The 23,404-nt window shown below is 38.6% G+C and overlaps 1 protein-coding gene across 2 annotated transcripts in view; it reads right to left on the reverse strand.

Moving 5' to 3' along the window:
- LOC128685775 (pneumococcal serine-rich repeat protein) overlaps window positions 1–23,116 on the reverse strand; it is a 132,086-nt gene extending 108,970 nt beyond the window's left edge. The window contains exons 1-3 of one of the 2 annotated variants that reach the window (XM_070087802.1): window positions 22,992–23,116; window positions 21,788–21,859; window positions 18,400–19,082 (exon numbers count right to left, since the gene is read on the reverse strand). In XM_070087802.1, the coding sequence (XP_069943903.1) occupies window positions 18,400–19,056 (657 nt within the window). In that variant the 5' untranslated portion in view covers window positions 19,057–19,082; window positions 21,788–21,859; window positions 22,992–23,116. The remainder of the gene's footprint in view (window positions 1–18,399; window positions 19,083–21,787; window positions 21,860–22,991) is intronic. The other variant, XM_070087803.1, reaches the window with a different exon arrangement.
- Between the last annotated feature and the right edge of the window lie 288 nt (window positions 23,117–23,404).

Below are 23,404 nucleotides of genomic sequence, written 5' to 3' on the forward strand. Positions count from 1 at the left end.
CGAACAAAGCAAAAAAATATTACTAGGGGAGAAGAAAGGCTTTCACTACTGGTACACATGCTCGACAATTTGTTACATCTTAGTTGTAACACCAGATGGTACAGTGAAATTCCAAAATAAATGTACAACCCAAGCTGGAAGTCAGCAAATTTTTCTACATCCCTTCTGCTAATTAATGCACAAATTTACATTAATCTATGGCTACAAAGAAAAAAAGTTGTCATTTAGTACCAGATATAAACTTGGAGATAGAATATGCTAAACAAAATAAGAATAAAGCAGGCAAGAGATGTTATGGGCTGCCATGAACAGAGCCGATGACCAGAGGAAGCAAGAACAGCTGAAAATTTTAAGACAATGAATATAATGAACAATCTTCACATAGGCACAGTATATTGGATGCAGTTCAGAAGTAGCTAAAAATATGGGCATTCTAGTAGCAACAAAAATTATTACACAGCCAAGCAAGAATAATATCAGCAGACAGATAACACTAGCCAACAAATTTTAAATTTTTATCCAGCTAACTTTGATGCACTGATCACAAATCTCAGCTTTAGTCTCCATCACTTAAAGTTGTTTTAAATCTTATGATTGATATTTTGGCTATTTAAAGTTAAAGACCCACATGACTTGTTACCTAACAATCATAATGATTACATTATACATACAGTAGATGGGCTAGTGCAAGTATGAGTATTGGGGTGAGGGTGGAGGGGTTGAGGAGTGGAATAGTTTTAAAAATGCAGTATTAGAATGTGAGGTAGAAGTTTGTGGCTATAGGAGGGTGGGTGCAGGAGGAAAGAGGAGTGACTGGTGGAATGATGAAGGGTGTGATAAATGAGAAAAAAGGTAGCTTATGAGAGGTTCTTACAAAGCAGAAGTGTTATAAGAAGAGCAAAGTATATGGAGAGTAAAAGAAAGGTGAAGAAAGTGGTGAGGGTGTGCAAAAGGAGAGCAGATGACAGAGTGGGAGAGGCACTGTCAAGAAATTTTGATGAAAATAAGAAAAAAATTTAGAGCGAGATAAACAAGTTAAGAAAGCCTAGGGAACAAATAGATTTGTCAGTTAAAAACAGAGCAGGGGAGTTAGTACATGGGGAGCTGGAGGTATTGGGTAGATGGCGGGAATATTTTGAGGAACTTTTAAATGTTGATGAAGAAAGGGAGGTGGTAACTTCATGCACGGGCCAGGGAGGCATAACATCTTTTAGGAGTGAAGAAGAGCAGGATGTAAGTGTGGGGGAGGTGCATGAGGCATTACGTAGAATGAGAGGGGATAAAGCAGCTGGAACTGATGGGATCATGACAGAAATGTTAAAAGCAGAGGGGATATAGTGTTGGAGTGGTTGGTATTTTTGTTTAATAAATGTATGAAAGAGGGGAAGGTACCTAGGGATTGGCAGAGAGCATGTATATATAAAGGGAAGGGGTACAAAAGAGACTAAAAATTATTGGGGAAGAAGTTTACCGAGTATACCAGGAAAAGTGTACGGTAGGGGTATTACTAAAAGAATTAGAGGTAAGACAGAAAGTAGGATTGCAGATGAGCAAGGAGGCTTTAGAGTGGGTAGGGGATGTGTAGATCAAGTGTTTACATTGAAGCACGTATGTGAACAGTATTCAGATAAAGGTAGGGAAGTTTTCACTGCATTTATGGATTTGGAAAAGGCATATGATAGTGGACAGAGGAGCAATGTGGCAAATATTGCAAGTATAAGGAATAGGTAGTAAGTTACTAAATGCTGTAGTTTTTATGAGGATAGTGAGGCTCAGGTTAGGATGTGTAGAAGAGAGGGAGATCACTTCCCGGTAAAAGTAGTTCTTAAACGGGGATGTGTAATGTCACCATGGTTGTCTAATATATTTATAGATGGGATTGTAAAAGAAGTAAATGTTAGGGTGTTGTGGAGAGGGGTAGGATTAAATTATGGCAAATCAAATACAAAATGGGAGTTGACACAGTTACTTTTTGCTGATGATACTGTGCTTATGGGAGATTCTAAAAAAAGTTGCAAAGGTTAGTGGACGAGTTTGGGAGGGTGTGTAAAGGTAGGAAGTTGAAAGTAAACATAGATAAGAGTAAGGTGATGAGGATATTAAATGAGTTTAAGAAAAATTGGATATAGCATTGGAGAGAGAGAGTATGGAAGAAGTGAATGTTCTCAGATATCTGGGAGTTGACTTGTCAGCGGATGGGTTTATGAAGGACGAGGTTAACCATAGAATTAATGAAGGAAAAAAGGCAAGTGGTGTATTGAGCTATCTGTGGAGACAAAAAAAAAAAAAAAAACAATTACCCATGGAGGCAAAGAAGGGAATGTACAAAAGTATAGTAGTACCAACACTCTTATATGGGTGTAAAGCTTGGGTTACAAATGCTGCAGCAAGGAGGTGGCTGAAGGCAGTGGAGATGTCCTGTCTAAGGGCAATGCATAGTATAAATATGCAGATAATTTGGAGTGTGGAAATTAGGAGGAGGTGTGGAGTTACTAAAAGTTTTAGTCAGAGGGCTGAAGAGGGGTTGTTGAGGTGGTTTGGTCATTTAGAGAGAATGAATCAAAGTAGAATGACTTAGAGAGCGTATAAATCTGTAGGGGAAGGGATGCGGGGTAGGGATCGTCCTTGAAAAGGTAGGAGGGAGGGGGTAAAGGTGGTTTTGTGGGCGAGGTGCTTGGACTTACAGCAAGCATGTATGAGGGTGTTAGATAGGAGTGAATGGAGACGAATGGTTTTTGGAACCTGACGAGCTGTTGGAGTGTTAGCAGGGTAATATTTAGTGAAGGGATTCAGGGAAACTGGTTAGCCAGACTTGAGTCCTGGAAATGGGAAGTACAATGCCTGCACTTTAACAGAGGGGTTTGTGATATTGGCAGTTTGGAGGGACTTCTGAACTGTCATATATTTCACCTCATACATAATCACTGCAAAGACAGTGATTATGTATGAGGTGAAAGTGTTGAATGATGATGAAAGTATTTTGTTTTTTGAGATTTTTTCTTTCTTTTTGGGTCACCCTGCTTCGGTGGGAGATGACCGTGTTAAAAAAAAAAATACAGTAGACAACCATATTTTGCTTGAGTTACATTCCAGAAAAACAAAGCTATACATGAAAATGCAATAACGGGAGAGATCGACTTGTGGGAAAAACTGGGTTGTGTTCCATGCCACCTTGCAAAAAACCATACAGCTTTTCCTTTCAATACACTTTTTTTTTTCGAATGAACTGGCTGCATCCCACTGAGGCAGGGTGACCTAAAAATGAAGACTAAAGATTTTCTTTATAAATTTAGTAATTTATATAGAAGGGGTTATAGGCCCTTGCTCCCGGCATTTTAGTCACCCCTTCTGACACATACGGCTTACAGAGGAAGAATTATTTTCCGCTTCCCCACAGAGATAAGAAGAAATAAAGAACTATGAAAAAATAGAAGAAAACCCAGATGGGTGTGTATGTATATGCATGTGTAGTGTGACCCAAGTGTAAGCAGAAGTAGCAAGATATACCTGTTATACCACATCTTTACGAGACAGAAAAAAGACACCAGCAATCCTGCCATCATGTAAAACAACTACAGATTTCCATTTCAAACTCACTTGGCAGGATGGCAGTACCTCCCTGGTTAGTTGTTGTCTACCAACCTATTACCTAGTAAATACACAATTCATCACCAATAATAAATGGAGTATTGTACAATGACTAAAATGAAAATGTTTATTTCCTTGCGAAGTTTATAATGTGTGGTTTACATATTATAAAATAATAATTACAAAGAAGGCCTCTAGCATGCCTAGGCATTTCGAGCTGACTAATCCTAATTCTTACTCTATATTGATGCAGGTTATGGTGCAGTACATTTTAATATGCCATACGGCATAACGATATAAAAGTTAGGTACAGTGGAACCTCGGTTCTCGTAATTAATCTGTTCCAGAAAGTCTGACGAAAACCAAATTCAATGAAAACTAAAGCAATATTTCCCATAAGAAATAATGTAAATCCAATTACTAATCCGCTCTAGACACCCAAAAGTATTAACAAAAAACACATTTTATAGAAAATAACTAGTTTTACAAACAGAAAACAATGAGAAATAAATATAAAGGACTAACAAAATGGATAAATAAACATTTAACATCACTTTTACCTTTATTGAAGACTCCTGTTGGCGTATGGAAGATGGCAAGGAGGAGAGAGGGAGGAGAGGTTACCTCTACCACCATTACTACCACCATCACTACCACCCTTTACGGACGAGAAACAAAGCCAGACTGACTCAGAACGTAAAGGATGCTTTGTGTGAGCGCGGGTGGGCACATTCGGTATGGCAGACCGCTGTCAACTCGACGAAAACCAATGTGACGAACAAAAACTGGGACAAAATTTTGACGAAAGTCGTCAAAAACCGAATTCAACGAAAACCAGGGCAAATGAAAACCGAGGTTCCACTGTAACTGAAATGATTAATTAGATTTATAATAATGAGGTAGTACAAAACATATAACAATGTTACAATTAGTAAATTAAGTAATGGGAATGGTTATGTCTTTGCATGATACACCGTTTCTATTAAAAGGCACGCAGATGGTATGGGCATATTAAAGCTTGTTGTTATAGCACGAGATAGGATGATTTAACCTAGCATAACCTAAAAGTCAAGCAATGCGAATACACTAACCGTAGATTCTGGAGGTGGTTGTTGCTCATTTGACGATGTCAGTGAAGAAGATTGGTGTGGCCCTACTGGGCCACAGATGAGGTGGCCAAGATGGATGAAGTGAAGGGTTGGGATTTGGTGGCTACAACGAAAGGTTTTGGTTTATATTATTATTATTATAATCAAGGGGGAAGCGCTAAACCCGTAGGATTATACAGCGCCCAGGGGAGGTTTATAGGCTTAGTGGATGGCTGGGGTTCATGGGCTGAGGTCAACACAGAGCTGCTACTTAAGGGAGCCCTAAAGTATTATTGTGCATCTCTGCTGTGTATTACCCAGCAGTTCTTTATACAGCTGACAGTAGGGCAGCATTGCTTGGTTCAGCATCTGCTTCAGGGTCCTCTTCAAGGAAGTCTGCACATTTAGCAGTACATGGAACTCATATAACTGTTTAAGTGTTAATTGTTTCTCTACAGGCTCTTCTTCCTTATCTTCCGAGTCCAGTCTATCTGAGAATTCAGCTGTCAACATTTCCTCCGGACTTCTTTTTTTCTTGTCTTCTAAGAGTTCACGGAGGTCTTCTGACTACATGTCTTCAAAGCCCTCACCTGGCAACCTCCTTGCCAGGTGAAAAATTTGACTCTCAACTAATGGATAACCAGTAAAATTATTCACCATGCTAGGCCATAATTTTCCCCAGCTTGTATTTATTATTGACTTGGGCACATTATCCTGTGCATCTTAGACATGGGGTAAGGCACCTGCAATACTGAATTTATGCTAGAACTCTGGCAGTCCAAGCTTTGAGTCATTTCCATTGTCGCATGCAGTTTCTATACCAGTGTGTGTGTAGATATGCTTCAATGACTTAATTACACCTTGATCCATTGGTTGTATCAGTGATGTATTTGGTGGTAAAAAAAAAATTATTTTGGTTCAATTCTTTAACAGTTCAGGATGAACATGGGAATTATCAAGTCGGGAGAATCTTGAATGCAAGATTCTTGCTGCACAGATAAAACATGACTTCAAGAATAAAATGATGCCTGGACCAGTCAACAAATAATTCTTATGTCATCCATGTTGGCTGGTTGGACAGCCAAATAACAGGTAAAGTGATTTTATCCTTGTTTTAAAGCATAGGGATTATCTAAGCAATGAACAAGCATGGATCTGCACTTTAACCCTTAAACTGTCCAAACGTAGATCTACATTCACATGCGTAGCGCTCCGAACGTAGATCTACGAGTTTTTTTTACATGCTTTCAAATGGGGAAAATAAAGGTCGGAGTGCTACGAACATGACCCTAGATCTACGTTTGGACAGTTTAAGGGTTAAAGTCACCTGTTGCATTAGTGCACAACAGCAAACAGAAATTGTCTTTTACTACCTTGAATCCAGGAGCACCTTTTTCATGCCTGCTGATTTAAGTTCTAGAAGATATCTTCTAGAACTTAAAACAATTCTGTCTCATTAAACACTTGAATAAGTGCAACGTCATCCTCAGAAATAATTTCCAGCAACTCAGCAGAAAAATTCTCTGCTGCTGTATGGTCTGCAGAGGGATTACCACCACTGAACTAAGTTATGAGGTTTACTGTGCACTCGAATCTGATTAAACCATCAATGAATAAAGATTCACTTGTCTGAAGGTTTTCCTTCCTGCTCTCACACAGTTTTATAGCAAGATAAGGCTTTCCCCACATATGACAAGGAAATTAAAGTGACACGCATATCTTTTTCTCCTGAATCCAATCATTCAGTAATTTTTCAGTTTTATCAAGCTGTATTAACTGATTTCTCATTTTTTTCGACACGTCACAATTTGGGTTACTCATCACACAAGCTCTTATCTACTCATTGTCTCAAACTGAATGAATTCTTGATTCCCTCACTCTATAACCTTGGCTGAATCAACCATGTTTACAACCTTCAAACATTTATTACCTACACACAATAACCTGCACATAGCCAGCCTGGACTAGGTTATTTGAGTATTGTTCCAGTATTGTGCCTTTTTGCTCTATATTACCTATACAGCCTCTCCTCACTTAGTGATGTACTCATTTACAGACAACTCGAACTTACAACGGGCTCTCTGACCAGTATGCATACCTAAATAATACATATTAGAGCCGATTTTCTCTATTCTGTTGATTACAATATACAATACACTACTGTATAAACATTTAAAAATATACCAGGAATGTTATAAATGGTGCAAAAGTGACATTAAAATAATATCAAAGATGGTTGACACAAACCCACTATCATTATAGAATGCTACTCAGCAACAAATTCCTTTACCGACGTGTTCTTAGGTAAGGAACTCAGTCATTAAGTGAGGAGAGGCTGTATTTTCTTCACCAGGTGAACAGTTTTATGCTTAAAATTCTTCACACTGTCACTTAAACTAGATTTCCTCTTAGATGCCATGATTAATATTCAGGTATGGCAAAGAGCAATTAAAAAAAATCAGAAATGAGTGATAACACAATAGAGGGCAATCATACAGTACGTATCCATGAGGCAACTGATGGTGACATGGGAGAGGGTGTAAACAGTGCTAGATTTAGATTGAAACAGGTCTGAGGTGGAAGCAGAGCCGCTACAATAGGTGGTGAACCTTCAATGCGAAAATTGAAAATAAATACAAAAAAAAAATGAGTCAAGAACAGGTAGAAACACAGTAGACGGAGGCACGAAAAATGGTGGTCTACTGTAAGTGTGGCCCATACAATGGCAAAAACTAATCTATCAAATTTACTAAACAGTAATACCCCAGTTTTCGTCCTTAACCGTTCCAGAAGGTCAGCCGAAATCCGAAATGGACAAAAACCGAAGTAATATTTCCCATAAGAAATGTAAATCCAATTAATCCGTTCCAGACACCCAAAAACATTAACAAAAAATACATTTTATAGAGAATAACTATAGTTTTACATACAGAAAACAATGAGAAATAAATATAAAGCACTAATTTTAATGGATAAATGAACATTTAAGTCAGTTTTATCTTTACTGAAGACTCTTGTTGGCTTATTCTTCAAGAGACCTACATGCAATTGCCTTGCCTTTTCGCAAATTATCGCCTCCACAACACTCTCCCACTAACTGTTTTTCACTGATCCACACCAACAACAACTTCTCAACATCTTTGACTGTTTGCCATCACTACCACCCTCTACCACTACCAGCCACTACCACCATCACTACCACCCTCTACCACCATCACTACCACCCTCTACACTATCACTACCACACTCACTACCACACACTACCTTTGTAGAGGGTGGTAGTGATATTTCTCCACAAAACTTTGCAACTCATTCTAAGAGTTCTTTCTTGAATTCTATCGTGTTTTTCACCTTCTTTACCAAAGGGCTGGGACTCTGAACTTTCTTTGACCCCATGGCTGCTTATTTCACAGTCGCAATCAATAAACAAGCACAAAAAACAATGGACGAATGCGCAGAGTATTACTAACTCAATGAGAGACAGAGGCAGTGAGAGTCTGGTACGCACGAGAAGCGGCGTCCTGGGCAGGTGGACGCGTCTGATACGGACGATTTCCGAGCAAAAGTACAAAACCTGGGGACCAATTTTGCCAAAAAAAGTGCTCGAAATCCAAATTGTACGATTTCTGCACCGGACAAAAACTGGGGGTCCACTGTATACACTGTATAACTCCCTTATCCAGTGATTCGGTATCCACGGTTTTAGTTATCCATGGTTTACTGTGGCCCAAAAATACCTCTTAATTTTGCATAATAATGGCCCCAAAGCACAAAAGTGGAGAAGCTGGCAGTTCTCCAAAGCCTAAGAGAAACCGTGAAATGCTTATCAGTGAAAAAGTGATAATTCTCCACTTATTGTGTATAATTAATCAATTAAACTTTATAATAGGTATGTATAGGACTTACATAACATAGGTTTGCTATCCACAGTTTTGATATCTACAACAGGTCCTTGGAATATATCTCCCGTGGATATGGGGGTCCTACTTTATATGCATAACAAAAATAGCAGAAATTTCCACACAGTCATACAAACATTCACACCACAGTTTTCAGACTTTTTCACATGTGCTCAGTATTGTTATCCTGCACCAGTGTCCAGGAGAAGCTGACCATCAGTGACCGTCAGGTTTTCCTTGATATCTCTTCTCCATGACAGCTGTCTTAGCAAAATCATTCAACATTGGGTTCTTTCACAGAAACTGTACATGTTGAAACATTACTAAGTTTTAATATGAATTCAGTGTTCCAAAATTAATAAGAAACACATTTTTAAACATGAGTTAAAACCATTGTTGGCCAGTGTAATCTGTGATTCTGTAGCAGCAACAAAATGGTGCTTCATATTTATGCAGCAAGGCCTGAGTATGCATACTAAAATGTAAGGTACAGAAGATGCCAGCTGAATATGAATCAGCATGTGAAGACAATGGAAATATGCAAACCTGTAATATTGGCAGTGGTGATGAAGAGAAAGATAGCTGCAATGAGGGTGAATTAAATATCTCATCCCCTAACGTCATTTTAAGATAACTGTGAATGCATTTTCTTATCCAATAATTGTTTAACAGTAAAATATGACCTAAAATATTTGCCAAAAAACTTGTATATCCTATGACAGAAAACAGCTTACGAAGAGGTTTTTTGCCAAACTTTTACCACTAAAGAGTTATTACAAAGTTCAAAATAAGACTAAAAATAGGGTTATGGGCAGTAATGGATAAAGCAACAGTATTTATCCTTTGTAGCACTCTTAGCTTCAAGCTAAGCTAGACAGGTTCCGATCAATGTCAGATCTGAAAAAGGTATCCCCACATGTCATAAACCTAGATCCCACCACCTTAATGCACGCAAAAAGAATGATACAGTGTTGCAATACAAAAGTTTCTAATGCAGTTAAATATCAGCACTGAAGATCTCAAGCAAATCTGAAGTCACTAATTATTGCATGGAAGCTAATACTTCAGGTTTTAAGATAAAAATGGCAAATTGGCATCTACACAGCACAAGATCAATTCAAACACTTCACTTAGATACAGGAGTTTCGAAAGTTTAAGCTAATCAGGAGAGGCAATCTCTACTTATTGCATGGAGACAATTATCCCAGTTGGTTTAATAAAAGTGGCAAATTAGGACTTACACAGTCCAATAACAATACAAACCCTTCTTTGAGCAAAATACACTAGCACTAAATCTGAAGCCAGTCAAAAGTTGCTTTCTCGTGTTATTAGCGTAAACGTTTAAAGCCAAATGGATGAGGCATCCACAAATTACATCACATAGAATATATAATAGATTCTTATCACATGTCCAGGGATTGCTTTCAACAGAGGACAACTGAAATATTCAATAATGAGATCCATGGTAGGTTCACAAACACTGGCAAGAAAAAGAGGAAGTAAGCACCCTCTCCTGCTTAAAGAAAAGGAAATTTCTACCAGAGATAAATAACATGTAACATACGGCTTCTGCGTGAGGAAAGAACAATTTCTACCAGAGATACCATATATAAATAATGCATAGTCAGCATCCTCTCCTGCTAAGAAAAAGGACAATTTCTACTAGTGCTGGATGGCTATAAAAAATAAAGGACTTAGAACCAAAAATATCACTGAAGAATAAAATGGGAAAGATACTAAGGACACACTTTCAGTGTATTTACAAAAAAAAAAAAAGTATTTTATATGCAGCAAATTTAAAATTATTATTATAATCACAGGGAAGCACTAAACCCATAGGATTATACAGCGCATGTGGGGGGATGGAAGGTATTCAGGCTCGATTCAGGGAACTGGAGCACAGATCCAATTCCCTAGATCAAGAGCCCCTCACCAGCATCAAGGAACCTCCCTTGAGGGCCTGCAGATTTAAAAACCACACAGATTATTGAGTCAGATGTTATTGAGATAAAGAAATAAACAATTATTATTGGATATCAAAAATAAAAGAAATAAGACCAACTACAGTAAAATAGGTTTTAAAAGAATGTGCAGAAGAACTGAGCTATCCACTTAGAAAATTTTTAAAATTTCATTTCAAGAGAAACCGGCAAACAAATGAAAAATGCCGTTATATAACTCTGATATACCTTTGAATGTAGAAATGCGGATGAGCAAGGAGGTTTCAGAGTGGGTAGGGGATGTGTAGATCAAGTGTTTACATTGAAGCATATATGTGAACAGTATTTAGATAAAGGTAGGGAAGTTTTTATTGCATTTATGGATTTAGAAAAGGCATATGATAGAGTGGATAGAGGAGCAATGTGGCAGATGTTGCAAGTATATGGAATAGGTGGTAAGTTACTAAATGCTGTAAAGAGCTTTTATGAGGATAGTGAGGCTCAGGTTAGGGTGTGTAGAAGAGAGGGAGAATACTTCCCGGTAAAAGTAGGTCTTAGACAGGGATGTGTAATGTCACCATGGTTGTTTAATATATTTATAGATGGGGTTGTAAAAGAAGTAAATGCTAGGGTGTTCGGGAGAGGGGTGGGATTAAATTATGGGGAATCAAATTCAAAATGGGAATTGACACAGTTACTTTTTGCTGATGATACTGTGCTTATGGGAGATTCTAAAGAAAAATTGCAAAGGTTAGTGGATGAGTTTGAGAATGTGTGTAAAGGTAGAAAGTTGAAAGTGAACATAGAAAAGAGTAAGGTGATGAGGGTATCAAATGATTTAGATAAAGAAAAATTGGATATCAAATTGGGGAGGAGGAGTATGGAAGAAGTGAATGTTTTCAGATACTTAGGAGTTGACGTGTCGGCGGATGGATTTATGAAGGATGAGGTTAATCATAGAATTGATGAGGGAAAAAAGGTGAGTGGTGCGTTGAGGTATATGTGGAGTCAAAAAACGTTATCTATGGAGGCAAAGAAGGGAATGTATGAAAGTATAGTAGTACCAACACTCTTATATGGATGTGAAGCTTGGGTGGTAAATGCAGCAGCGAGGAGACGGTTGGAGGCAGTGGAGATGTCCTGTCTAAGGGCAATGTGTGGTGTAAATATTATGCAGAAAATTCGGAGTGTGGAAATTAGGAGAAGGTGTGGAGTTAATAAAAGCATTAGTCAGAGGGCAGAAGAGGGGTTGTCGAGGTGGTTTGGTCATTTAGAGAGAATGGATCAAAGTAGAATGACATGGAAAGCATATAAATCTATAGGGGAAGGAAAGAGGGGTAGGGGTCGTCCTCGAAAGGGTTGGAAAGAGGGGGTAAAGGAGGTTTTGTGGGTGAGGGGCTTGGACTTCCAGCAAGCGTGCATGAGCGTGTTAGATAGGAGTGAATGGAGACGAATGATACTTGGGACCTGACGATCTGTTGGAGTGTGAGCAGGGTAATATTTAGTGAAGGGATTCAGGGAAACCGGTTATTTTCATATAGTCGGACTTGAGTCCTGGAAATGGGAAGTACAATGCCTGCACTTTAAAGGAGGGGTTTGGGATATTGGCAGTTTGGAGGGATATGTTGTGTATCTCTATACGTATATGCTTCTAAACTGTTGTATTCTGAGCACCTCTGCAAAAGTAGTGATAATGTGTGAGTGTGGTGAAAGTGTTGAATGATGATGAAAGTATTTTCTTTTTGGGGATTTTCTTTCTTTTTTTTTGGGTCACCCTGCCTCGGTGGGAGACGACTGACTTGTTGAAAAAAAAAAAAAAAAAAATACCTTTGACAGGTTTCGAGAGCTTTCCTACTCTTATAGCCCAGCCCTGAGCCAGACTAGTCATTTGCTTGCCTGATCAACCAAGCTGTTACTGCCGGCAGTGTTTCTATTATCTTGTGGTAGATGAACAGTCTGGACCCACAAATGTTGTTACAATGTTCTCTTATTGTGCCCACAGAGCCCCTGCTTTTCACCAAGTTTATTTTACACATTGTCAGTCTCTATCCCGAACTGTAATAAACATTTTTGGCCATCCCCAAAAACAATCACTTGGCCAAAAAGACAAGAATCAATTAATCCCAATAAGCAAGAGTTTTTCTTCAAAGAACTGAAGATTTTCAAAGACATTCAAAGCATCTGGCAAAGAAATGTGTACTATACAGAATTGTATATTGGATTGTCTATAACAGAGGTATGATAGTAGCCACTTGCTTGTATAAGCCAAGAATACATGGAAATACAGTGGACCCCCGCTTAATGATCACCTCCCAATGTGACCAATTATGTAAGTGTATTTATGTAAGTGTGTTTGTACGTGTATGTTTGGGGGTCTGAAATGGACTAATCTACTTCACAATATTCCTTATGGGAACAAATTCGGTCAGTATTGGCACCTGAACATACCTGGAGTTTACCTGGAGTGTGTTCCGGGGGTCAACGCCCCTGTGGCCCGGTCTGTGACCAGGCCTCCTGGTGGATCAGAGCCTGATCAACCAGGCTGTTACTGCTGGATGCACGCAAACCAACGTACGAGCCACAGCCCGGCTGATCAGGAACCGCCTTTAGGTGCTTGTTCAGTGCCTGCTTGAAGACTGCCAGGGGTCTGTTGGTAATCCCAATTATGTATGCTGGGAGGCAGTTGAACAGTCTCGGGCCCCTGACACTTATTGTATGGTCTCTTAACGTGCTAGTGACACCCCTGCTTTTCATTGGGGGGATGTTGCATCGTCTGCCAAGTCTTTTGCTTTCGTAGTGAGTGATTTTCGTGTGCAAGTTCGGTACTAGTCCCTCTAGGATTTTCCAGGTGTATATAATCATGTATCTCTCCCGCCTGTGTTCCAGGGAATACAGGTTCAGGAACCTCAAGCGCTCCCAGTAATTGAGGTGTTTTATCTCCGTTATGCGCGCCGTGAAGGTTCTCTGTACATTTTCTAGGTCAGCAATTTCACCGGGGGTCCACTGTAGTTGCAATCAAGTGTTTACATTGAAGCATATATGTGAACAGTATTTAGATAAAGGTAGGGAAGTTTTTATTGCATTTATGGATTTAGAAAAGGCATATGATAGAGTGGATAGGGAAGCATGTGGCAGATGTTGCAAGTATATGCAATAGGTGGTAAGTTACTTAATGCTGTAAAGAGTTTTTATGAGGATAGTGTGGCTCAGAATAGGGTGTGTAGAAGAGAGGGAGACTACTTCCCAGTAAATGTAGGTCTTAGACAGGGATGTGTAATGTCACCATGGTTGTTTAATATATTTATAGATGGGGTTGTAAAAGAAGTAAATGCTAGGGTTTTCAGGAGAGGGGTGGGATTAAATTATGGGGAATAAAATACAAAATGGGAATTGACACAGTTACTTTTTGCTGATGATACTGTGCTTATGGGAGATTCTAAAGAAAAATTGCAAAGGTTAGTGGATGAGTTTGGGAGTGTGTGTAAAGGTAGAAAGTTGAAAGTGAACATAGAAAAGAGTAAGGTGATGAGGGTATCAAATGATTTAGATAAAGAAAAATTAGATATTAAATTGGGTAGGAGGAGTATGAAAGAAGTGAATGCTCTCAGATACTTGGGAGTTGACATGTCGGTGGATGGATTTATGAAGGATGAGGTTAATCATAGAATTGACGAGGGAAAAAAGGCGAGTGGTGCGTTGAGGTATATGTGGAGACAAAAAACGTTATCTATGGAGGCAAAGAAGGGAATGTATGAAAGTATAGTAGTACCAACACTCTTATATGGGTGTGAAACTTGGGTTGTGAATGCAGCAGCGAGGAGGCGGTTGGAGGCAGTGGAGATGTCCTGTCTAAGGGCAATGTGTGGTGTAAATACGTATTATGCAGAAAATTCGGAGTGTGGAAATTAGGAGAAGGTTTGGAGTTAATAAAAGTATTAGTCAAGAGGGCTGAAGAGGGGTTGTTGAGGTGGTTTGGTCATTTAGAGAGAATGGATCAAAGTAGAATGATATGGAGAGCGTATAAATCTGTAGGGGAAGGAAGGCGGGGTAGGGGTCGTCCTCGAAAAGGTTGGGAGGAAGGGATAAGGGAGGTTTTGTGGGCGAAGGGCTTGGACTTCCAGCAGGCGTGCATGAGCGTGTTCGATAGGAGTGAATGGAGACGAATGGTATTTGGGACCTGACGATCTGTTGGAGTGTGAGCAGGGTAATATTTGGTGAAGGGATTCAAGAAAACCAGTGATTTTTGTATAGCCGGACTTGAGTCCTGGAAATGGGAAGTACAATGCCTGCACTCTAAAGCAGTTTGGAGGGATATGTTGTGTATCTTTATACGTATATGGTTCTAAGCTGTTGTGTTCTGAGCACCTCTGCAAAAACAGTGATTATGTGTGAGTGAGGTGAAAGTGTTGAATGATAAAAGTATTTTCTTTTTGGGGATTTTCTTTCTTTTTGGGTCACCCTGCCTCGGTGGGAGACGGCTGACTTGTTAAAAAAAAAGTTGCAATAACAAACAATAAAAAGTACACTGAAATATTTTTTTTTATTAGACATCGGCCATTCCCTCCAAGGCAGGGTGACCCGAAAAAGAAATAATGGAAATAACTGCAATAATATCAAGCAACTAAAATAAAGTACATGGAAATAAATGCCATAACATTAAACTACTAAAATAAAATAACACTAGCAGACAAATTTGCTTAAAACTAAGCGAAACAAAGCTGAAGGGGGTAGGGGAGTTTCGGTGGGGAGAAATAAATGGGATTAAATCTGGAGTATATGAGAGAGTTAGAGCAAAGGAAGGGGTAGCAGTAATGTTGAATGATCAGTCATGGAAAGAGAAAAGAGAATATGAATGTGTAAATGCAAGAATTATGTGGATTAAAGTAAAGGTTGGATGCGAGAAGTGGGTCATAATAAGCGTGTATGCACCTGGAGAAGAGAGGAATGCAGAGGAGAGGGAGAGAGATTTTGGGAGAAGTTAAGTGAATGTATAGGAGCTTTTGAACCAAGTGAGAGAGTAATTGTGGTAGGGGACCTGAATGCTAAAGTAGGAGAAACTTTTAGAGAGGGTGTGGTAGGTAAGTTTGGGGTGCCAGGTGTAAATGATAATGGGAGCCCTTTGATTGAACTTTGTATAGAAAGGGGTTTAGTTATAGGTAATACATATTTTAAGAAAAAGAGGATAAATAAGTATACAAGATATGATGTAGGGCGAAATGACAGTAGTTTGTTGGATTATGTATTGGTAGATAAAAGACTGTTGAGTAGACTTCAGGATGTACATGTTTATAGAGGGGCCACAGATATATCAGATCACTTTCTAGTTGTAGCTACACTGAGAGTAAAAGGTAGATGGGATACAAGGAGAATAGAAGCATCAGGGAAGAGAGAGGTGAAGGTTTATAAACTAAAAGAGGAGGCAGTTAGGGTAAGATATAAACAGCTATTGGAGGATAGATGGGCTAATGAGAGCATAGGCAATGGGGTCGAAGAGGTATGGGGTAGGTTTAAAAATGTAGGGTTAGAGTGTTCAGCAGAAGTTTGTGGTTACAGGAAAGTGGGTGCGGGAGGGAAGAGGAGTGATTGGTGGAATGATGATGTGAAGAGAGTAGTAAGGGAGAAAAAGTTAGCATATGAGAAGTTTTTACAAAGTAGAAGTGATGCAAGGAGGGAAGAGTATATGGAGAAAAAGAGAGACGTTAAGAGAGTGGTGAAGCAATGTAAAAAGAGAGCAAATGAGAGAGTGGGTGAGATGTTATCAACAAATTTTGTTGAAAATAAGAAAAAGTTTTGGAGTGAGATTAACAAGTTAAGAAAGCCTAGAGAACAAATGGATTTCTCAGTTAAAAATAGGAGAGGAGAGTTATTAAATGGAGAGTTAGAGGTATTGGGAAGATGGAGGGAATATTTTGAGGAATTGTTAAATGTTGATGAAGATAGGGAAGCTGTGATTTCGTGTATGGGGCAAGGAGGAACAACATCTTGTAGGAGTGAGGAAGAGCCAGTTGTGAGTGTGGGGGAAGTTCGTGAGGCAGTAGGTAAAATGAAAGGGGGTAAGGCAGCCGGGATTGATGGGATAAAGATAGAAATGTTAAAAGCAGGTGGGGATATAGTTTTGGAGTGGTTGGTGCAATTATTTAATAAATGTATGGAAGAGGGTAAGGTACCTAGGAATTGGCAGAGAGCATGCATAGTTCCTTTGTATAAAGGCAAAGGGGATAAAAGAGAGTGCAAAAATTATAGGGGGATAAGTCTGTTGAGTATACCTGGCAAAGTGTATGGTAGAGTTATTATTGAAAGAATTAAGAGTAAGATGGAGAATAGGATAGCAGATGAACAAGGAGGCTTTAGGAAAGGTAGGGGGTGTGTGGACCAGGTGTTTGCAGTGAAACATATAAGTGAACAGTATTTAGATAAGGCTAAAGAGGTCTTTGTGGCATTTATGGATTTGGAAAAGGCGTATGACAGGGTGGATAGGGGGGCAATGTGGCAGATGTTGCAGGTGTATGGTGTAGGAGGTAGGTTACTGAAAGCAGTGAAGAGTTTTTACGAGGATAGTGAGGCTCAAGTTAGAGTATGTAGGAAAGAGGGAAATTATTTCCCAGTAAAAGTAGGCCTTAGACAAGGATGTGTGATGTCACCGTGGTTGTTTAATATATTTATAGATGGGTTGTAAGAGAAGTAAATGCGAGGGTCTTGGCAAGAGGCGTGGAGTTAAAAGATAAAGAATCACACATAAAGTGCGAGTTGTCACAGTTGCTCTTTGCTGATGACACTGTGCTCTTGGGAGATTCTGAAGAGAAGTTGCAGAGATTGGTGGATGAATTTGGTAGGGTGTGCAAAAGAAAATTGAAAGTGAATACAGGAAAGAGTAAGGTTATGAGGATAACAAAAAGATTAGGTGATGAAAGATTGGATATCAGACTGGAGGGAGAGAGTATGGAGGAGGTGAATGTATTCAGATATTTGGGAGTGGACATGTCAGAGGATGGGTCTATGAAAGATGAGGTGAATCATAGAATTGATGAGGGGAAAAGGGTGAGTGGTGCACTTAGGAGTCTGTGGAGACAAAGAACTTTGTCCTTGGAGGCAAAGAGGGGAATGTATGAGAGTATAGTTTTACCAACGCTCTTATATGGGTGTGAAGCATGGGTGATGAATGTTGCAGCGAGAAGGCTGGAGGCAGTGGAGATGTCATGTCTGAGAGCAATGTGTGGTGTGAATATAATGCAGAGAATTCGTAGTTTGGAAGTTAGGAGGAGGTGCGGGATTACCAAAACTGTTGTCCAGAGGGCTGAGGAAGGGTTGTTGAGGTGGTTCGGACATGTGGAGAGAATGGAGCGAAACAGAATAACTTCAAGAGTGTATCAGTCGGTAGTGGAAGGAAGGCGGGGTAGGGGTCGGCCTAGGAAAGGTTGGAGGGAGGGGGTAAAGGTGGTTTTGTGTGCGAGGGGCTTGGACTTCCAGCTGGCATGCGTGAGCGTGTTTGATAGGAGTGAATGGAGACAAATGGTTTTTAATACTTGACGTGCTGTTGGAGTGTGAGCAAAGTAACATTTATGAAGGGGTTCAGGGAAACCGGCAGGCCGGACTTGAGTCCTGGAGATGGGAAGTACAGTGCCTGCACTCTGAAGGAGGGGTGCTAATGTTGCAGTTTAAAAACTGTAGTGTAAAGCACCCTTCTGGCAAGACAGTGATGGAGTGAATGATGGTGAAAGTTTTTCTTTTTCGGGCCACCCTGCCTTGGTGGGAATCAGCCAGTGTGATAATAAAAAATAAAATAACATACTGTATTTTAAAAAATAGTGTAATAATTTAAACAGAAGTGTAGACAGATTACAAAATATTCACTGCAATTATTTTTGTTATTAAATTTTAACTCACCTCTTTTCCTGCTTGACTAAGTTGCTTGGAATGCACTTCATTTCTCAAAGAGCCCAACTCATTCTCTGGTCTTGCTTCAGTTTTTCTAGTGAAACCAGTACTGCAAAACACTGTTTCTGAGACTGGAGGTGCTTCTAAACCTTGGTATATTTTTACTTGCTCCCGATGTCTAGAACTTGGTAAGATCACACCTTCTGTTTTTGTATTTGTTGGGGTAAGGAGGACTTTGGAATCAGAAGATTCTGAGTTTCTTAATCTAAGTTTCCTTGGAGATGCATTAGTTTTTCTAGCAATAAGTTCATGGCATGGTACAGTATTTTCATTTTGCAATTTTGATTGATCAGACGTAACTCTAGATTCTCTTCCATTCTTACTTTCCACAGGAACATGTGAAGATCGAGTATGAACAGGTTTATGAAAAGTTTTCAAACGTTTTGTAGAAGAATCCTGACTGTGATCAGTCAATGCTTGAGGCCTTTTCAGTTGCTTATTATCAACTTGAGATAGAGTGATTAATGCCTCACTAGCACTTCCACTGGAATGTGAATTCTGAGTTGCATTTGCAATACTCTGTCTTGTAGACCTACCCCTGACCAGATGAGAAGTTTCCCTTCGTAAATGTTCGCTTCCCACTGTCTTGGATCGTATGTGAGGCATTGGAGTTAGGCTATACTGAACATAAACTGGAAAAAAATTGAATAACATGTATTAAACAAATGTAGCTACTACATTAAAAATATTTACATTTATATACAAGCCACTCAAGAGGAATTACCCTAAGCAAGGATGTAAAATTTTAGAATGACACATTTATTAAAGATTACTGTATTGATGAACATTTTAAATAAAGCAGACTCCCACAAGAAGGGCATTTACAGTATAGTATTTTCATCATCCTGCAATCTCAAAAGTGTAATCAAATATCCAATAAAAATGAAAAATCTTGTTATTAGCACATCCGAGAAAGCAAAAACAAATTCTATCCTTCAAAGCTCATGCAGCCAGCCAGCCAGCCACTGCACAGCCTGATCCCATTACCCTCTTATTTCTAGTACTGTATTACAGAGTCCAGTCCAGCTGTGCTGCCAGTATCAAAGCAGCAGTGACAGCAGCAATAGCGTAACATTTAACCTCTCCCATAACACTAAAAGGTTAATATTAAAAACTGCCAGCTATTATTAGGCTGCTTCCTTGAATGTAATACTTGCTATGTTGAAGATGTCACTGAAGCTAAATGCTTGTGGTAATGTACATAGGATATAATTCTTATATACACAAGTCCTGGAGATGGGAAGTACAGTGTCTACACTGTGAAGGAGGGTGTTAATGTTGCAGTTTTATAACTAGTGTAAAGCACCCCTCTGGCAAGACAGTGATGGAGTGAATGATGAAAGTTTTTCTTTTTCAGGCCACCCTGCCTTGGTGGGAATCGGCTGATGTGTTAAAAAAAAAAAATATTTAGCTTATTATGTATATACAGTAGCTCCAATTGTTTCTAAAGCTTTAGCATAATTGCTTATTAATTAGTTATAAATTGTGTCAATATATATATTCTCCAAGTTCATCATAGTAATTTTATATTTATACACTTCAGCTTATTAGCATAGTAAATTGCAGTTTCTTTCACCTTCTTACTTAGGCTACTGTTATGAAAAGCTGTTCACCCAGGTATGTTACATACATTAGTTAAATCATGTTTTAATCAGTGTTTGTTCTAATTTGTTTAAATTGTAAAGCTTCTGTTTTGTAAATAGGAAATAGTGTAAATTCTTAGGAGAATATACACAGATATGTCTTTCAGTGATTTACCGTTACTTCACATAAGACTGCCTAACTTTACTACCTAACCTTACTTCATAATTAAATGCTTTTGCCTCTGAAAAAATATCTATATACAGAGTGTGAATACTACTGGACCTGCCTGGCAAAAGTGAAGTAGGCAAACAAAACTTAACTTATTGCAATCCACAATCCTTATGTTCTTGTATATTTGAGTCTTAATTCAGTGTGATGGCCTCCAACCAGCACTCTGGCTATAATGCCAGCCTGTACTTCCACAGTATCATGGAAGACAACACTAGATGAGATGACACAAGACAGCATGAGATTTTATTATACTGTTAGGCTAATGGGGAGAATTAACCCTTAAACTGTCCAAACGTAGATCTACATTTTTTCAACATTTGAAAGATTGTAAAAAAGTAGATCTTTTCTTTTTTTACATTTGAAAAAGTGTAAAAAAAAACTTTGATAGATGTTTTTTTTTTTTTGTTATATTTGAAAATATGTAAAAAAAAACATAGATCTACTTCTGAAGCACTACGCATGTGAACGTAGATCTGCTTGGACAGTTTAAGGGTTAAGTTATAAAACTGCTAAAGTCTCCTTTAGTAAAAATAAGTTTTTATATGGGCACTGAAAATAAAAAAAAAAGCAATGTTCTGCAGGGGTCACAGATTTTATAAGCACAAAAAGTTAATTGTGTAGATTTCAGTTAGGATAGCCCAAGAAAGTCAAACACTATTTCCACAAGGGTCCCTCGATCAAAATACCAGTAAATGCATTGACCTGTATCATGGGAAAGCAATAAATTACTAGGAGCAATACAGCATCTAGGAAATGGAAACTGTAAGGTCCCTTGGGTAATAACTGAAGACCACTCCTCAACAAATTTCAAGGATGAAAGTTTAGGTAATAGTTGCCACCAATTATGCCACTGACTCTTGTCATTATTTTGTACTTTTCAATATATACAATCTGTGTACAGTATAATAGTAGTAATCACTCCTTGTGCAAACTATTATTTAAGGAGATATGTATAAGGAAAATGAATACATTTATTTGTCACACTGCACACCGGGGCACATCTCGCACCTGGCAGAACATGAAGACAGGTTGAATTTTCAGGTTGTTGCACAACCTAACCAAATGTTATGTACCTAACTCAACCCTGAGTAAACATAACCTAACATAATATAGCCTAGCCTAACAAATCATAGCCAATTTCTTTTAATACTGTTCTCGAAGAACATTTGTACAAGATATACTTATCGATTCTGCAATGCAAGATAAAGACTTCATTTGGAATTTTAATGTGGAAGGTTAGCCCCCCCCAAGATAACCCAATAAAGCCCTTGCATCATAGAGGAATGTCAGTCTTATTTCCCTTGTAGGCCTTTTATCTTGACCACCAGAATGCAACCCACAACAGTCTAACACTCAGGTACTGACTGTACTTACTGCTACATGAACAGAGGTGTGAGGAAACATGCCTAACATTTCAATCTGACTTTTTTGGGTTATCCTAGGTTCTCTACACATATACTGCTATGTATGATAATCTATGTAACTATGCTTGTGTATACCTAAATAAGCTTTACTGACTTACCTGTGATGGGGTACAATCCTCAGTCCCTAAGTGTTCAAGCTGAGGATGCTGTCAATGGTACCATACACAAATCTTGAATTAAAAAGTCCAAATAATATATGAGTTCTAACAAGTAGGTAAAAGTAAGCTTATTTAGGTACAGGTACACATAAGTGCAACTATCATATACAATTTAACATGTGTAAATTATGTACCTAGGATAATCCAAAACGATCCAATGGAAATAAGTCACTCTGATTTTCTTGAGTTATCCTAGGTAACTTACACACATGTTACTATGTATGATAATTGTACTTACGTGGACCTGTACCAAAATAAACTTACACAAAAATGTGACTTATACTGCCAAAGTGTAAACTGTATAGTACTGTGTGTGTGTTACATTAGATATTGTGCAAATGGCAAAGAACTTCACCAAACTAAAGAAAACCATCTAAAACAAACACCTAACATAACTTAACCTTACTCCACCATTGGTTTTTTCTCCACGACCGCTGTTTCTGCAGCATTGTCACTGACCAGGCAAGAATTTTAACATTTTTTTTTAAAAAGTTAAAATTGTATTTATAATGGTCTTCATGACATTACATTCGTGGGAGAGCGCTAAACCCATAAGAATCACAAGCACACTTATGCTGCAGACACATACACACAGCTATAGGTTCACATATTTAGTACTTTATTTAGCCTTGTATATGCACTTGTAGAAATAAAGATTATTATTATTATTTTTATTATTATAATGTAGGATGACCGCAGTAAATTCCTTGTGGCTTCATTCCCCCTGAGAGAAGGGAGGGGGTCATTATATATCAGTTTATCCATACTTAGGGTTTAATCCTAGGAAGGAGAGGAGCTGCTCCAACTGCATGAATCAAGAGCCTGTGACAAAACAGAGCTGGACTCAGCAACATGACCAACACAAAGGTGAAACAAAGCCCCAGAAATTCCTCTTTAAAACATTGACCTAAAGTTTATTCTGGGACAAATTAATACAGTTACACAGATTATCATACATAATAACATGTGTAAATTACGTAGGATTACCTCCCTCCCCCCGAAACAAATAAAAAAAAAAAAAAAGCCAGTGACCAGTTTCCCCTGGAGTGTTTGCTTATATAACATCACCTGACATTCAATTCCCTGCATTACTCAAAGCTCTAATGTACCGGGAATGGAACAAAAAGCTCCACTGCTCACTAACCTCCTCCAGAAGTGTTAACAAGTGCAATAATTCTCTATAAAATGAGACGAAAAGCAGAGAGAGCGTCTGACGTCTCACGTGGGATAAAACTTTCTGCCAGAGTTAACCTTCACAACCACAGAAAATGGTCCCTTATCATTAATAAAAAATTAACACCCTATGTAGTCAGGATTCAATTCAATTCAAATTCAAATTCAAAGTTTATTCTCTATAAGGATTACAATGCTGAGTTAACAGAAATTTGGTTATTGTGTGGTTTACATGTAGTAAAATAGTGATTACAGAGTGTACCACTAGAACGCTTAGCATGGCTAGGCATTTCGGGCATACTTAATTTTATTCTTAATTGTAAAATATTACAAATTATGAGGTAAGTTGGTATTATGGCTAAGTGACTAAATACTAGTTTGTGA

This window comes from Cherax quadricarinatus, chromosome 23 (assembly GCF_038502225.1).
Source record: "Cherax quadricarinatus isolate ZL_2023a chromosome 23, ASM3850222v1, whole genome shotgun sequence".
In the NCBI taxonomy this organism is placed as follows: Eukaryota; Metazoa; Arthropoda; class Malacostraca; order Decapoda; family Parastacidae; genus Cherax; species Cherax quadricarinatus.